Consider the following 17,810-nt stretch of genomic DNA (forward strand, 5'->3'; position numbering starts at 1 on the left):
TGTGTCTTTAATAGAAAAAACCATGTTTAGATTAATTAGCAAAGTAGTATCTTAAAATGGATCTTCACACAGTTGATATTTTAGTAATAAACCTGTATATCAAGGCCCTTTCCATTATTTATTTTACTTCAAAAATATATACAGCTAAGGATGTTAAATATATATTCTGAGCCATATGTCTAAACATAAATATTTGGGAAATTCAAACTCTTCCAACAAGTTACGAAAGGATTAAAGAAACGAGAGGAGCTACAAATTATACAGCAGGAGGAAGAAAAAAAAGTTCTTAAACATTTAGGTCTGGATAGATAGGTATTTTCTGATTTCAATATACATACCCAGTTGAGAATAGACAGCTGTCAAACTTGAACCAGTTACAGAGAGTGTCGACTACGCCTGTACTATTTTCTACAACAGGAAACAACGGTGACTTCAAAAATTTCAAGACAGCTCGATAGTTTCATCAGAAGTTATTTGTAGTAATCGTCTAGTATCGTGTAGTTCTGGGAGGCGCAGACTGAATGACTGCATCACCTAAGCCAAACCAGGTGCATTGATGCTGCCTGACGGGGATTAATTATGGTGGAAGGTATCGGAACACAACAGAGCAGACAGGCAAGCGGAGAAGGACAGATAACATACACCCGTGCGGATCAATCACGTTAACGCTAGTGTTTCAAATCTAAATATACAGGGACACTTATAAAAGCTGCAGGACAATCCCGATACAAAAACCCAGAGATAAACCTGCAAAATGGTCAACTTCAGTTCCTAGTCTGCTGCTGAATAGCTTAAAGAGTAGCTATTTGGTCTTCGAGCATTTGAGAATGAAAGGGGTGGAAACGTGTTCATCCCTCACTGCACTGTAGCATCTGAAATGAGCGAGCACAACACCTTTGAATTTGTTTTGCTCTTACGTGCAGAACCGGTTCTACTTTTTGAAGACATTTAAAGATAGCTTTGCACTGAGTTAACTTCTAGTCCACAGTGGTTAAGTGACTAGAACTGCCATCCCATTAGCATTCTACGGGACAGTCTTGTTCAGCACTCCTCACTCTGGGGTGGGGGTGGGAGGCATGGCAAAAAGCAGCTGCAATTCTTTTTTTTTTTTTTTTAACAGCAGAAAAGCTTGAAACACCTACAGAGTTTTGCATGTGTCTTGTATTCTATTCTGGAACACCTGAACAAAATCTTATTTCAGTCAGCTCGATCTATACAAGTTATAAAATACAAACACAGTCTAAACCCTATAGCGTACAGGATATGCACTGTTTAATATTCATTAAGTGCAGTACAACTGATGAAGATTATCAAATAAGAAACACACGGCATTCTGAAGTTTTAGATCATCTTCTGGTCACTGACCAGAAATGTACAAATTACATGTGCAAGACAAAAAACAAACCAAAACCAAAACACACACAAAAAAGAAAGGATAAAATCCAAAGAAACCAACTTCTCAGTGCAGCACCCCCCTCAGGATATGGCACTTTTACATGTGAGTATTACAGCGGTCAATTTAAGCCGGGAATGACTCAGACAGTGAAGCCACATTGGGGCAAGAACCAGCCCATCAAAATGTTAAAGTAAAACAGATGAACTTTTTTCTCTGTAAAAGCACTGAAAATGTAATATGCGCAGACAACTCACTAAAACTTTTCTCATTTCATTTGCCTCCCGATGAAGGATCTTAAGTTATTCTGTAATTATTCTACTTGTTTTAACAGACTGATTTTTAAGGCCTGTATAAATGCTGTTACGTTGCTGAAACCTACTTTTTTCTCTGTGGTGAGAACGTCTTCGTGGAAAAAAGAACGTATCGGCTTAAAAATCACAGAATGGAGACAAAAAACAAAAGACTGACAGTTTCCAAGCTAGTAAGAAATAAATTATACCATGATCCATCGATTTAAAATTATATCAATATTAACTAACATTTCCAGGGTGGCTCCCCCATGCTCAAATTAAACAGTGCAGACTAGGGCCTGGTACAGTGAATCACATTTGGTTTTCTGGAAAACAAAACTTTACTATAAACAATTAAAAGGCAATTCTCTTCCTCCACAACACACAGACATTAAATGGAAGGTTTTTAAAATATCCACTACCTATAAGAAAAGTACTTTTAAATGGCTAAAAGGAATCAAAATACCAAAGTTTAGTATGCGAAGATATAAACAACCAAGAAAAGATCATTGGTGCTGAATATTGAACATGAATAGCCCAAAATAAGTTCCGAAGTTTTGTCTACCTTTACAAATTAAAAAAGGTGTCCTTTCCACAGTTTGGGGATATGTGCTGTACATCCCCCCCAACAAGTGTATGAGTAAGGTTTAAAAATGTTGCCAATAGTAAGTTCTTCGGTACCTAAAATTAACCAGAGGACAGCAATATTAATGGTGGCAATGGTGCAGCAATTCTCAACACGTAGTTACGATCCAACACGAGTTGTGGTGGTTCTTTTATCTGAGAAAAAGCTTTTCAGAAGAAATACCTGCCCTATGCTAACCACCAGAAGAATGAGGGCTTCTCCTACTGACCAATAGGCCACTCTCGTATTTAGATCTTCTGCTCGGCTTCGGCCTTGGGCTTCTCTCAAGCGGAAATGAGTCTGATAGTCGATGACAGACTTTAGAGCTTCGTGAATTGAAACACAGGCAGATTCCATCTAAAGAGAGATAGGTGCAGTTAGTAGGTGGGACACTTTCTGCCCTATCCATCTAATATATTCATCTTCCAGTTAGATCTCAATTCCACATCTGATTAACACACCACTGAACTGGCACTCACTCATTCACCCGCTCATTTACGCCACTGGTTCCGGCAATGCAACCGGCCCTTCCCTTCATCCCCACTAGGACAACTGGTGAGGCCGGAGATTCGGTGAGGCAGCGGCTTGCCCCGAATTGGAAAGTCACAGCGGTGGTACCTGCCATGTGCTAGACAGAATGCTAAGCTGACAGCAGCACAAATACTTATCAGTGACAGTGGGTGGTTACAGAATTTCAAGTTCAGGCTCCCCCAGGAGGATGAATTAGGAGGAAGAGAATGGCAGGGCAGAAAATTTGATCAATAGTGAGTACAAAGTCCAAATAGATACAAAAATAAAGCAAGCACCAGACAAAGTTAACCATCTTAAAAGCAGTTGAGTCTGAAAGTGATAGGTCAGGGCGTCAGTGTCTTTCTTTAATTTATCAATTTGCTAAACATATGTCCTCCCTCCTGCCAGTCAACCAACACATACATTCTCAGTGGGAGGAAGTTTCAGTTTCACTGTGTAATCCATTTGCCAGCCTTCATCTGATGACACCTTACCTTTCTATACATTCATCACACTATCTGCTTTGAGAAAGGGTGTCTAAATTTTTTGTTTGTACAGCAGAGTTTAATATTTTTCTACTGCTGAAAACTTAATCCTAGTGATGAAATACCTGCGTTATTATTATACTTATTCTACATCACAAACCATGTATTAAGAATGTTACAAACAATCTGAGGGTTTTCTCGCCCTTATCGCTAAGGAAGGAACTGTTGATATATACTGTGCACAGCCACACAAAGGAAAAATATCTTTATGATATAGGACAGTGATGAGGGCCACGGAGTATGGGAAGCAGAGGGAGGAAGATGGCGAACATTACTACTTTCCTGTATTCTGGAAAGTTCTCCAATAAATGAAGTTTATTTTAGCAACCTTCCCATTTTCCTTTCTGCTCCTCTCTCCTTTAGACCCCAAAACTGTCAAGCTAACTCAGTCACTAGAAAACCCCCATGTCACAAAGTTATTTGGGCTCCTCTCTACTAGTGTTTACAACTTGTATAACTTCTTCCCTCCTTTCACTAATAAACCCACAGAATCTCTCAAAAGATTCTGGGATTTCTTTTTTCTGGTCTTACTTTTTGTGAAGGAATAGAGAACTAGAAAAGAATTCAAACATTTAATAAAGTTTTTGCCAAAGTAAGATGAAAGAAATCACTTATAAAAATATTCCATTAAAGGTGCTTCTACAAAGTACGAGAAATTACGTGGTCCACGAAGTACGAGAAATTACGTGGTCCACAAATTGCATGTACCTGTTAGATGGACACCCAAACGTTTTTCCTGTTCCTGTTTTGTCGAGGGCCCTAAGAATCAAAGATTAGCAAAACGGTGCTAAAATGAATAATCACATGTTCTGATCTGTGGTAGGAGGCTCCGGAGGCGCTTCTAGACTCTCTCTCCTTCTCAGGCGTTCTCAAAGCGGGACGGAGGCTAATCCTGGGAAGCGTGCACAAAAGCGAGGATCTGATACAAATTCAGAATGTTTAAGGATTCCTGGAAGTCTGACACGGAGTAAGGGTTAAGAAGCGCTGGATGAAAGAACATCACAGAAATAAAGGGACTAACCGCACGGATTCGTATAATTTTTGAGAGGTTTCCCTTTTTTCCCTACCTCTTCTAATAAGGAGAAGTGTTCAGATTTAAGTCCATGTTCAAAAAGTTCATATTCCAAAGAACGTGGTACAGTGAGCCCCCAGGTCAATCATTAACACGTGGCTAATCTTGCTTCACCAATATGTACGTATTCCTCACCTATTTTTCTCCCCACTCCAATTAATTTGAGGCAAATCCCTGAGCTGTTATCATTTTAACTATACTTTTATACTTTATATTCATTTCTGCAAGGCAACACTACACTAAAAGCTACAACGCTGGTAACATTAGCACACGTAAAACAATTGAAAAATGGTTCCTTAGAGTTTTCAATATAAACTCGGTATTCAAATTTCTCTAAATATCTCAAAAGTTGTTTCCAAATCAGAATCCAAACAGCTTCGACCCCAGTCGTCTGGCTGATGTGTCCTTCAAGGGTTCTTGAATCTTTTGGTTCTCTTCCTGTCTTCCCTTCCCACTTGAAGAAACTGGGTTCTCTGTCCTGCAGCATTTCCAACTTCCTTCTAACTTCCAATGTTGTGCACTTCATTAACGCATATTATCAGAAGACACACAATGCCCAGTTACCTCCCCATCTGGAAATGGCCATTAGATTTGGTGCTATCAGTGTGATCTAGCCATGGTACAATTCCCCCACAGCTTTCCACCACTGGCTTTAGCAGTGACTGGTAACACTGTCTACTCCAGATCCATCATTTTACTAATAGGTGAAAAATGGTGATTTACTACAACTCGGTAACTTATTCTGCATTTACCAGCTGGTACACTTTTCTATTCTAAGATGTGAACAACTGTGTTGTGAGTGTCACCAACCGTAGGAGGTATGAGGGACTCATTAGCTTTTCAAAAGTAGAAAAATAAGATTAAGATAAAAAATGTGATACAAATAAAGGAGATTAACAGCTATTAACTGCTTTATTACCACTCACATGTTATATTTATCTATCTGGCTTGTAGAGCAAGCTACCTTATACAAATTAGAATTCATGAAGCTTATGTTACAAACAAGGGCCCCAGAGAAAAACCTTTTTACAAAGCAAAGCGCCATTCACACGGCATGGTAAAATAAAAGAACATTTCTAAAAGTAAGAGTGTATGAATACATCCTGTTAATGCTCATAGTAGGATTATGAGTTAAGGCTCCTGTACGTTATTATTGAGGAGGGCACTTGTTGGCATGAGCACTGGGTGTTGGATGTAAGTGAGGAATCACGGGAATCTACCCCAAAAACCAAAAGCACTCTTTACACACTGTAGGTTAGCCAATTTCACAATAAATTATACTAAAAAATAAAGATAAAATAAATATACATTAAAAATAAATAAACATTTCAAAAAATTTAAAAAATAGTAAGTAACAAATAAAAATGGCTTCTGTCACCACATGACTTGGGCCAACAACCTAACTAGAACCTGGGAACAATGAAATACCACTTTAAGGGCTTAACAAGTAGAATTAACAAATAATTCCTTCGGATACCTAATTGAGTACCTTTTAGATAAGATCTAAGCTCACATTCTGTTCAAGCTGGAACGAAAATGGCCCTTCTCACCACCTGAGCCGCATCTGTTCACAGACTTTACATCTCTTTCCTTCTCTTTCTCTCGTTAAGCTCTTCTTCAACATAAAGTCCAACCTGCCTTCCTTAATTATTTTTGTTAGATGGCTTACCACTGATCTTTAATATTTTGCCCTAAGTTCTAGCAAACATTCTAAGAGCAGCCTGAATGAACACTAAACACTGGGAGAACACTACCAGGTGGCATATTGATTATAGATTAACGAAGGCATCATTTTGTTTCCAGTTATACCAACCTGCCGGGTTATGGAAGCCATATTCCTCATGAACCACAAAAAATGCTTCCGAATGCTGGAGCACTGTCCAGTCTTCCTAAATTTCCTTTCCCACTGAAGGGATCCTCCTCCTTACACTTCAAAGTTCATAAAATCCTTTCACAGTGGTCTCCACCAAAAATGTCTGAAGTTCCCTGAAATGTCTAATCTACTATAAGAATTAAGATGGATCTGAAAGACTGTGTGAAAGTCTCAAACTCTGTGTTCATCAGTGGGTGAATGCGTGTGAAATTATGCTTTCCCTCCGTCTCAACACACCATTCTGTTGCTTTTCATTTACCTGGGTAAGAGCACTGACTCGGTTCTCACTAGGAAACAAAGGCGGGTCTTCTCCAACTTGAAAATCAAAATACACGGTTTTGTGTGTGAACGTGGAAAATTCATTGCTGAAACAAAACTTGTATGTCCCGTTTTTGGAGGCGGTGAAGGTAAAACTATCATACTGTTTCTTCATCTCTTTGTATAACACGTTACCATCAGGATCTTCTAATCGACAGTCTACATCATAGTGTCCACCAGTAATCACCTATGAAGACAGAGAAAAAGGGAAGAAAGATATCACTGCAACTCACAAGTCTGACAAAGCAACCAGACTTCCTGTTAAAAGGATAAGACTCCTGGCAGTGGACTTTTACTATCAAGGGCAATTTCACATTTTTTAATTCCCAGCAGTGGATGGAATTTGGGAGGCAGATTTCAGTTCAACCAAAGCTTTACAGACACTGAACAAATTTCCCCATGATGGGAGAGAGAAACTACCTAACCAGCCAAATAACCATTCTAATTAACGCAGGTCTCTTAAATCACTTGAATCTCCCAACAAACCTACAAGAGAGGGTTTCTGCCCTCCATTTGACAAACTGAGAAACTGAGTTAAGATAAGCAAGCTACCCAAGATTGCTCATCTAGTAAAAGGCAGAGACAGAATCTGAACCCCAAAGTCACACTCTTGACCCTTAAGCTCACTGCCATGTAGTATTTTCCTTCCCTAAATTTTCTCCCCTCATTTCCTATGTGCACCATCCAAGCACACGCACAGATAGTGTAGTGCAGGAGGAAAGTACACCAGTCCTTAGCGTAACACCCCAAGCATATATCTATTATAGAACTTAAATTCACTTTAACGCCAAATTTAGGTTTGTTTCTTAAGTGCTTCTCTACGTCAGTTATATGGAATTTGATACACCTTTTGTTTTGAACAGCATTATGGACTGAACAGACCTGTGGGCTACTGATTCTAACAGTATAGCCTCATTTTGCAAATTTGTTTCCCAGAGAAATATCAATGATTAAACTATCCTGTTTATACACTTGTGATTAAAGCAAAAACAAAACAAAAGCAAACAAATCTTTTGCTTATCTGGAAGCCTGTATTAAAGGGCAAGCATATTTGAAAGGAAAGCCAGGGGGGTAAATGAAAAGTTCTGAAGAGGACTTTGGAGTTATTTTCAAGAGCTTGTGCTTCATCAGTTACAATTTAAAGGCCCACTTGGGTCGTACAAATGAAGGGGAGGGAGATTCTTCCTGAGGTAAGTAGACAAGCATAATGAGAGAGGAAAAGGAGAAAAGGATTAAAGAGGAGAAAGGCCTCCTTAGAGGACAAAGAATTAAGTAGGAAGAAAGAGGGAGGGGAGATGTAAGAAACAAAGGGTGCAGGCTGAAAGAATGGGAAAGAAGTGAGGAAGAAGAGATGCGGGTTTGAGGGTTCCCAACCCCCATGAGAGCAGGTGGCACAAGCCTGTACTTTCAAGTGTGAACTCTCCCGGTGAGCACAATGTTGCCATTCTAGATCTGCAGAACAGAGATCAAACCTCACACTTCGAAGAAGGATCAGCTGCTAACGTGACCTTTTGTCACTTAGGAAATACGATGAATAACTGAACTATGTTACAAGATCACTTTGACAAATAAATGAAATATAACTATGTACTGAGGAAACTGCTAAGGAAACTGTTAATATGTAAATATTAACATACAGGTACGATGTTTCGACTTAAAAAGTGTCTTATCAACTGGGCTTTTACTGCCTCTCCAATGTCAACAACTTTTCCTCCAGGTGAAAGTCATGACTTCATTTTTATGTACCTGATTATTCGTACTTGGCCGTTGTGCTGTGAATGGTCAAATACAACAAAACTGAACAGGACCAGAACAGATAGATCACATGCCACTCTTCCTCCAGCAAACTTCCAAACAAATCATCTTATTTCAGATAAAAAATACCCCTTTAGAATCTGTCCGGTCACATAATGTAGAAACTGGGAATCATCCCAAACGAAGTCTCCCTACTTGTCCGGTTGGTCACACAAATTTCTTGACGTTGCTGCCTCCCTCAAATTCATCCAGCCTCTTCCACTCCTAATCCAGAGTCTAGACAGGACTGAAGCCACAACTTCCTAAAAGGTCTTCCCGTAACCCAATCTCTCTTCCCTCGAAACCCAGGGGTTCTCAGTCTCAGTTGGTTTAGGGATGGATAATTGTTTGTGGCAGGGGGTTGTGTTGCCCGGGGCACCGTGGCATGTTTACAACCATCTCTGGTTTCCGTTCACCAGATGCCAGTAGAGTCGCCCCTCCCACGTCTCCTGGCCTCCCCATCACCCGTTCGCTTAAAACCTTGTGATAAATTCAGAAAAATCCCAACCTGTTAACAGTGCCATACCACTCCTCTGTGTCTCCTCAACAACCCTTTCTCTGTGTTCCAAAAATAGCAGACTGCCAGAAGTTCTCTGAACAGATCTTTGTTTTACATCTGCTCAAACAGTGGTGAGTTAAACAGGTCCTGTTTGCTCAACAATCACAGGACCCAAAACGACGATACTTACAGATCTACGGCTTATTACAGGGAAAGAACAGAATATAAAACATCACAAAGTGTCCACCAGAAGGGGGTCGGGGAGGTGAGGCATGGGCTCCTTTGTCCTCCCTCTGTGAGGACTGTAGCCAAACAAAGACTCTCGACTAGGAACCACACAAGTGTGCAAGGAACACCTTGCAACCAGTGAGTCCCAAAAAGAGGCCTGTCACTGGTCACACAGGCACATCCCTGCTATATTACCAGTCTCAACAGCACAGCCTTTTGGGGGGCTGGGGGATATCTCACCAACACCAGGTACAAATCATCAATCTCACTATTACCAACAAACAATGCTGACAAACTGGGACAAATCACCCCTGAAGCCCTTGGACCCACAGTTAGAAAGCAACACTATTACTCACTGTACTTCAGTGTGGGCTCAAGCTAATTTGAGGAACTGAGTCTCACAAACACAATCTACCTGCCTAGGATGCCCGTTCCCCTATGCCATCTTGTAGAGTAGCTCCTCTTTCTCCTAGACACAATTCAAACATCAGCCCCTCGGTGACATTTCCCTGGATGAGCCCTCTCCTGCCCAGCATTGTACCTAGTGTGTACCTTCACTGTTGCATTTAACACTGTATGACTGCATGTATCCATGTAAGCTCCCTGAGGTCAAGGTCAGTCTCACTGACCTTTGGGAGGTAGTGTATAGGAGTTAAGAACTTAACCTGGAACTGCATACTCATTCTGCCACGTGCTACGTTTTGCAACCTTGGGCTTAAAGCTTTCAAAGCCTTAGCTTCCTAAGTAAGGAAGAAGTAAGAACTCTACCCATTTCCTATGGAGGTGACCTGAGAATTAAGTAACACGCCTGAAATGCTTGGCGTGCTGTCTGCTACCTAACAGACGTAACAGCCCATAACAGTAGTGGTGGTATTCTCGGCACCAAGCACGGTGTCTGACGCTGATACCTGAAATACACAGACATTTTTATATTACGATTCCTGCTATCTTCTTTTCAGTCCCCTCGTTCTAACCCATGAAGTTAAACAAACCAAAGGGTGATCCTTAGCCTCCCTTCCCTTACTCGCGGTAGCCAAAACATCATCAAGTCCTGTTGATTTCACCTACTGGCTTCTCTCCAATCCTTTCACTTGTCTCCTCCTCTACAGCTACCACCCTTGAAGCCTGGACCACTATAATAGTCTCCTACAGCCATCTCTCCAACACCCTAATACTTTCTCTACCTGCACAAGTGAACATACAGTTACCAAAAGCGCGTGAATCATATCACCGCACTGCTCACAACGCTCTGATGGCTTTCCCATACTCTGAGGAAAAACTAAAATCCTTAACTAGGCCAGCAAGGCACATGGTCTCACCCCTGACCTCTCTTCCTCTGGCTCCTTATTCCCAAGTACATTGGATCTCATGATAGACCTCAAATTCCCAGCCACTCTTAACACTTTTGCAAAGGCTATTCTATTCCCTCACCACTCCCCTTACCAAAGTATGTACAACTAATCCTTTACAGTTCAGCCTAAAATCACTTCCTAAAGGAAGCTCTCATAGATCCCAAAGATTAGACCGTTTATCCTCTATTTTCTGCCTTTTTTAAAAAATTATTTCTTTATTTTGAGAGCGGAAGCAGGAGAGAAGCAGAAAGAGTGAGACACAGAATCCACAGCAGGCCCTGCACTGTCAGCGAGGAGCCTGATAAGGGGGCTTGAACTACGAACCGTAAGATCACGACCGGAGCCGGGATCAAGAGTCAGACAGACACTCAACCGACTGAGACACCCAGATTTTCTGCTCTTAAGGTAGTTTTGATGAATGAGCAGGTACTAATTAAGAAAAGGGTTGGATGCAGAAGGAATCGAGAATGATGGCAGCGAAACAATCTATTTGTACCACTTCCTATCACCAGCACCTAGCATTCAATAGCTGCTCAAATAAGCTAAACGAGTCTACCAACAAAACAGAAATAAAGACTGCTGGGGTGCCTGGGTAGCTCAGTTGATTAAGGTCCGACCCTTGATTTCTGCTCAGGTCATGATTTCATGGTTGGTGGGACTGAGCCCCACCATGGGCTCTGTGCTGACCACATGGAGCCTGCTTGGGAGTCTCTCTCTCTGCCCCTCCCCCCACACATCTGCTTTCTCCCCCTCTCTCTGTCAAAATAAATAAAGTAAAAAAAAAAAAGAAAGAAAGATTGTTGTAGCAAACTTAAGAAAGTACATTCTGTTAAATAAAGTTTCTTTCCTATTAAAATCCCAAAGATGAAAAGGGTCCTCTCATTTATCACAGCTATTCGTTCAATGCCTTTGGCAGATGGTCTTCTACCCTCGAAAGGAGCTCTTCCTGTGACAGGGACAGCATTAACCAAAAGTCCTAACATCAATGGAAAAACTGAAAAACAACGGAATTAGATATTGGCAGGACTTCAAAACTGATTCAAGGGGAGGTGTCAATCAGAGAGCAGGGGACCGGTCACTGAGCACTATACAACAGGAAGAAGTTCTTTTTAAAAGAAATGCTTTAAGGGGGAAAGTTCAATAGGCCTTAAAACGAAGAACATTTTGGAGCATAGAAGGAAAAGTCACAGGAACCATTTCTGGAACTCCTGTATCTTCATATTTCGTCTAAAATGGCTCTCGCCCAAGATGTGTAACAGGAAAGGCAAATGCCCTGCATCAGCTACCTAGAGGTGATTCTTGACTCAGCCCAAGAGTGGAGAAACCCAGACAGGAACGAGTCACCAAGCAGGATGCAGCCCCGACCCTGGAACCGTGAGCTGGGGCCCCTGGACTTTCAGAGCTCGTCGTACCTGGAACTCGAGGGTGCACTTGGTGCCCTGCGTGATGTCCTCGTAGAAACACTGCTTGGCATTGTCCGGCAGCTCGAAGGTGATCTCGGAGGCGCCGCCGGGCCCCGGCACCAGCAGCAGCAGCGCGAGCAGCCTGCAGCTCCAACGGCCCGCGGCGGCCGCCCAGCGCTGCGCGGACCCCGGCCCCGGCATCCCGAGGCGACCGAGGCGGCCTCAACCGAGCTGCGGGGAGACTCGGGGTCACGTCTGCGCGGACTCACCACGAGCGGCAGGCCTCGGTCCGGGCCGCCCGCGAAGACGCACGGGAGTCGCTCCGGGCCACGGAGAGATTCGCGATGAGCGACGAGCCGCTGGGAGCTAGGGAAGGGCGCGAGAGACCGGGGCCTGGGGCCGGGAACGACCTACAGAGCAGAGATAAAGCCGGCACAGCACTGGCGGAAAAGGCCTGAGATGGCCGGAAGTGGGGCTAGCGCCTGGCAAAAGGGGGCGGGGCTTGAGGCACCTGCTCCAGCAACCCGGATGTGCTCGGCCCGGGCAGTGGGGAGAGGCCTTGGAGTGTGTACGTGGAAGCTCGCGAGACGTCTGCGTGGTCTCCGTCGGCGCCAGAGGCGAGGGGCGGGGCCAGCGTAATGAGCGTGGCAGGGCGGGCCCAGAAAAAAGGGTGTGTCCAACCGATGTCTAGATAGGGCTTGTGGCCGGCTGGTACAGCTCAGCGAGCATAAACTACAGTTTTTCTTGTTCCTGTGAGAACTGATCGCTGGGCGGGAGGGGGGGGGGGTTCTCCGAAGGAGTTATGAGGAGCTCATTTTACCCTACGGGGCTAATAACTGGTAGTAGAGCACTTTGCAACTTGCTGAGAGTTTTCTCATAAATAATAACAAATATTTGGGGGAAGCAGTTTAGCCAGGAGCTTGAATACTGGGACCACTACCCTACAGGACTTTTAATCCCTGTTCTGCTACTTACTGGCTGTGTGACCTTGGGCCAGTTGCTTAACCTCTCTAATTCAGTCTTCGCAACTGTAAAATGAGGATAATACTACCTAACCCAGACGATTATTACAAGACCTTAATATTTGCAAAGAGTACCCAGGAGAATGATCATCATATAGTAGGCACTCAGTAAGCTTTTGTTAAATAAAAATAAACATCAGTTGAGGGTTCATTATCAGCATAGCTTCACCATAGCATATGCTATGGCACTATGCTAAGCCTATTACCCAGGGCTTTTGATCCTTCTCCCGTAAAGGAAGGTATTATGACTCCTGTTTTACCGGTAAGGAAATCGAAGATCTAAAAAGTTGAGTAACTTACCTAAGATCACACACTGGTTTGTGTTGGAGTGCTTAAAAAAATAGTAGGTAATTAACAGGTGTTGATTTCTTAAATTATACATTTTCTTGTGCATAAAAACACAAATTAGGTATCATTCCATTTTTTAATAAATGACCATGGTGAGGCTCGTGCACTTTAAGATGATCAGCAGAGGGTGGTAGAGGGCTTGATGAGAAGTAAATACAGATTCGGTGGTAGGAGCCAGGCGGGGAAGTGAGGGAGGTGGGTGCCGAGGTCAGGTAGGGGTGAGGGATATTGTTAAGGGGTGAGGGGAGGACGCAGTAACTCCTGTGGCCTTTGGGGGCCCAAACCCTCCGCCTGCGGGAAAGGAGCTCTAAGGAGATAAGATCTGGGGGAGACTGCACTTTCCTGAGAACTGGGCCAGAAACAGAAAGCTTATTTGTGTCTGTGAGTGGAAGGAGGAATGAATTTCAAAGTAGGAAAGGTGGGTTCTATTTTCTGACTCGTGAGTTTGCACACATACACACGATGTGACGTGATACAAACCACTAAAAAACAGTGTGGCATTATCTAATAAAGCAGAAGATACATACATATGCCTAGACATTCCACTTTGCTTCTACTTAATATATACTTTAGAGCAGTGTTTGTCAGAGTGTTCTCCAAAGAACCACCCCCCAAACCCTCCCAGGGGGTCTGAGATTACCTGAAAGAGGCTTTTATTCATCATATTTTTCAACCAAAACAACAAATAATGGATTGAATGTAAAAGCAGATGAGCACCCAGCTTCTTGTATGAATCCAGATATTAAAGAGATTTACAAAAACGTATAGCAAAATGTATAGCAATACATAGAGCAATAACATAAAAATGTTTATTTACTTTTGAGAGGGGGGGAGGGCCAGAGAGAGAGGGAGACACAGAATCAGAAGCAGGCCCCAGGCTCTGAGCTGTCAACACAGAGCTGGACATGGGGCTCGAACTCACAAACTGTGAGATCACGACCTGAGCTGAAGCCTGATGCTTAACCGACTGAGTCACCCAGGTGCCCCTTTCATTGTTATTTTAAATGAATTATTCAATATGAATTTGTAAGTGTCTTGGATCTCAATAATTTAAAATTTAAAATTTTTAAAATCAATTAATTCATTAAATGTAATTTATTTACTTTTTAAATTGTAAGATTTCAGGATCCAGAGTTGCTTTAGAGAAATTCCTGCACAAGTATACTAGGATACTTATATAAGAATGAAATCAAAGCCTAGTCATAGTTCTAAACTGGAAATACTCCAAATATCCTTAATCTGGGATATATTCATAAGATGAGACATTATGTAACAATAAAAGTGAACAGATTATAGTTACCTAGGACAATATGGGGATATGGGGGGGGGATCTTATAAATATAATGCAAAATAAGCTAGGCTAAAAGCAAATCATACGCAATATAAAGGCTGACAATAGTCAAGACTGAAGGATATGGCTTTCCCTGATATATGGTGAAGCTATCCAAGGTATCAAGGGAATGATTATTTCAAATGTCAGGATAGATAGTCAGGGGGTGGTAAGTGGGAAGCAACATTAGATGGGGAAGGTGGGGGGCTTCCTCTGTGCTGGCAATACTCTTTTCCTTGATGTAGGGGGTGGCTTTTTCTAATGTTTATTTATTTATTTTGAGAGAAAGAGAGTGAGCAAGGGAGAGGCAGAGAGAGAGGGAGACAGAGAATCCCAAGCAGACTCTGTGCTGTCAGCTTAGAGCACAACTCCGGGCTTGATCTCACCAACCTTGAGATCATGATCTGAGCCGAAATCAAAAGTCGGACGCTGGGGCACCTGGGTGGCTCAGTTGGTTAAGCGGCCGACTTCGACTCAGGTCATGATTTTGCAGTCCGTGAGTTCGAGCCCCGCATCGGGCTCTGTGCTGACAGCTCAGAGCCTGGAGCCTGTTTCAGATTCTGTGTCTCCCTCTCTCTGACCCTCCCCCGTTCATGCTCTGTCTCTCTCTGTCTCAAAAATAAATAAACGTTAAAAAAAAATAAAAAAAAGTCAGCTGCTTAACCTGAGTCACCCAGGCAGCCCTGACCTGTATTTTCATTTTATTTTAGTATTTGCATTTTATAATTCCTTGTTAAACTTATATATTTTATATACTTTTCTGTATATTATATTTCACAATCAAAGAAGAAAAGATTAATAGCAAAAGTGGGAAGTGGGTATATGGGGAAGAATTGTGTTTATTTTTGCCAATCAATCTACCCCTCTAAATAAAAGCAGAAAATGAATAAAACCAGATTCTTGCCCTTGGAGTGTTCATAATCTAGAAAATATCCATTTAATTTTGTTCCAGATTTTGAGTTTTCCCCTCATTTCTCAGAATTATTATAAGAATCAGTGAAGGCATATGTGAAATATCTTTATAAAATACACAAATTGATATGATCTCTATGTCAGGTACACACTCTTCCTAGAGACTACAAAATATAACAAGGAAAAAATAAACTGTGATCTGCTCAGCTTGTAGTGAACACAGCAATGGAAATTTTGACCCGAACCGTCTTTGAGCCTCGGTAGTCTTAAATTCCTTCCTAATGGAGGAAGTATGGTGTAATGTGGGACAAGTTACTTAACCTTTCTGAAGCCCAGTTTCTTCAGCTATAAGAGGGAAATAATAATACCTGTTTTGAAGGTGGCTGAGAGGATTGAAATACATAAGATCCAAATAGCACACTTGAAACTGCTCAGAATGCAGTAGAAACTCTGTAATTCTCCTTCAAAAGACTACTATTTTGGGGGGGTATGGTGTCTGGGTGGCTCAGTTGGTTAAGCCTCAGACTTGGTTTCAGCTCAGGTCATGATCTCACAATTCGTGGGATCAAGCCCCGCATCAGGTTCTGTGCTGACAGCTCAGAGCTTACTTGGGATTCTCTGTCTCCTTCTCTCTCTGCCCCTCTTCAGCACACACACACACACACACACACACACACACACACACACACTCATTCTCTCTCTCTCTCCCCACTCTCAAAATGAAGAAATAAATATTGAAAAAAAACCCAAAGACCACTATTTTCTTTAAAGTTATATTTCTTATGAGTCTTTTTTTTAAAATCAGGATTCATGCCCAGCACAGACCCCAACGCAGAACTTGAACTCAAGACCCTGAGATCAATACCTGAGCTGAGATCAAGAGGTAGAAACTTAGTTGACTGAGCCACCCAAGACCCCCTTATGAGTCCTTATTGATATGGGGTCGCCTCTTCACTTCCTTATGTTACAGTAGGAGATTCAGATTATGTAATCAGATTAAAATTAGTGTAAATATAGAATCAAAGCAGTTTCATACTGAGGGGCTCAGGAATGGGGGTGGGGAGACACTGCTGTGACCGCATGGTGTCAGCATCACATGCGGATCAGGGAAGCTCTGAAATGAAGCATCTGCCCATGCAGAGCTCAAGATGGTTTGGGCAGCCCCTGACACAAGGCGGTGGCGACCAGAAATGTCAGCATCTTCGCTGCAATGCCTCTTTATCTAAGTCTAAGCTATTCCCGAAAACACGACGGGTAATAATTTAGGTGCTAGAGTTAGACTCTTTCTTAGTATTTTTAGAGGTGGTCTACATGCTAGTATTTTAAATGGGAAAAATAATCATGCATTCTATATCCCTACAAAAAATCCAGCCAATTTTCCCAAATGTCATGAACGTTGCTCTTTGACTCCTGTAACAATTTTTTAGTGCATGATTTAAGCATTTAAAATACTTATCATTCAGTTATTTGACAACTTCCTGAGCTCCCCAACAGTATGTTTCTGCACAGCCTCAAGGAGACTGACTATACACCATGAGATATGAATTATGGTTTCTTTTCCCACTGCAATGAACACGCTGTGCAGGGTAAATAAAAGCCATACCCTGCTGAGGATACATAAGGACACTTAGGAAACTAAAATTTGGTAAAGAGAGGCAGTTAAAAAATGGTTACTTTCTAATTGCCCCCAGGATGAGTGGGGTGGGAGGGGAGGAGGACCGTGGGCTTGGTAGATGTTTGGCAACTGGTGGGGTTTGAGGGAGAATGAACTAGTGAAATGTCAGTTGACTCAGGACCTGCCGGAGATTTGTCCAGGTCTAAAATCAAGGAATGGATAGACATTCTTCTCAACTTGGCAATCAAGGCTCAGTCAGTGACTGAGAAGCCCCACTTGAAACAAGAGGACAAAACCCAAAACCGCCAATGAAACAGCTCCCCAGGGGGCTCAGTGTCCGACTTTGGCTCAGGTTATAATCTCATGGTTCGTGAGTTCCAGCCCAGTGTTGGGCTCCATGCTGACGGCTCAGAGCCTGGAGCCTGCCTTGGATTCTGTGTCTCCCTCTCTCTCTCTTTTCCCTATGTAATTATAGCCATGTCTATATTTACATTTATGTTTGAATTCATAGGACTATAACCTTAGCAACATCTGTGACTTTTTAAAAAAAGTTTTTCAATGTTTATTTATTTTTGAGAGAGAAAGAGACAGAACATGAGTGGGGGAGAGGCAGAGAGAGAGGGAGACACAGAATCTGAAGCAGGTTCCAGGCTCTGAGCTGTCAGCACAGAGCCCGAC

The 17,810-nt window shown here is 42.3% G+C and overlaps 1 protein-coding gene across 1 annotated transcript; it reads right to left on the reverse strand.

Moving 5' to 3' along the window:
• Window positions 1-1,255: 1,255 nt before the first annotated feature.
• Window positions 1,256-12,529, reverse strand: TMED7 (transmembrane p24 trafficking protein 7). The gene is made up of 3 exons (XM_043557162.1): window positions 11,915-12,529; window positions 6,571-6,816; window positions 1,256-2,668 (listed from the first exon to the last, which is right to left on the reverse strand). Exons 1-3 carry the CDS (start codon window positions 12,104-12,106, stop codon window positions 2,432-2,434), a joined length of 675 nt encoding a protein of 224 aa, XP_043413097.1. The 5' UTR covers window positions 12,107-12,529; the 3' UTR covers window positions 1,256-2,431.
• Between the last annotated feature and the right edge of the window lie 5,281 nt (window positions 12,530-17,810).

Source organism: Prionailurus bengalensis, chromosome A1 (assembly GCF_016509475.1).
Source record: "Prionailurus bengalensis isolate Pbe53 chromosome A1, Fcat_Pben_1.1_paternal_pri, whole genome shotgun sequence".
Taxonomy (NCBI): Eukaryota; Metazoa; Chordata; class Mammalia; order Carnivora; family Felidae; genus Prionailurus; species Prionailurus bengalensis.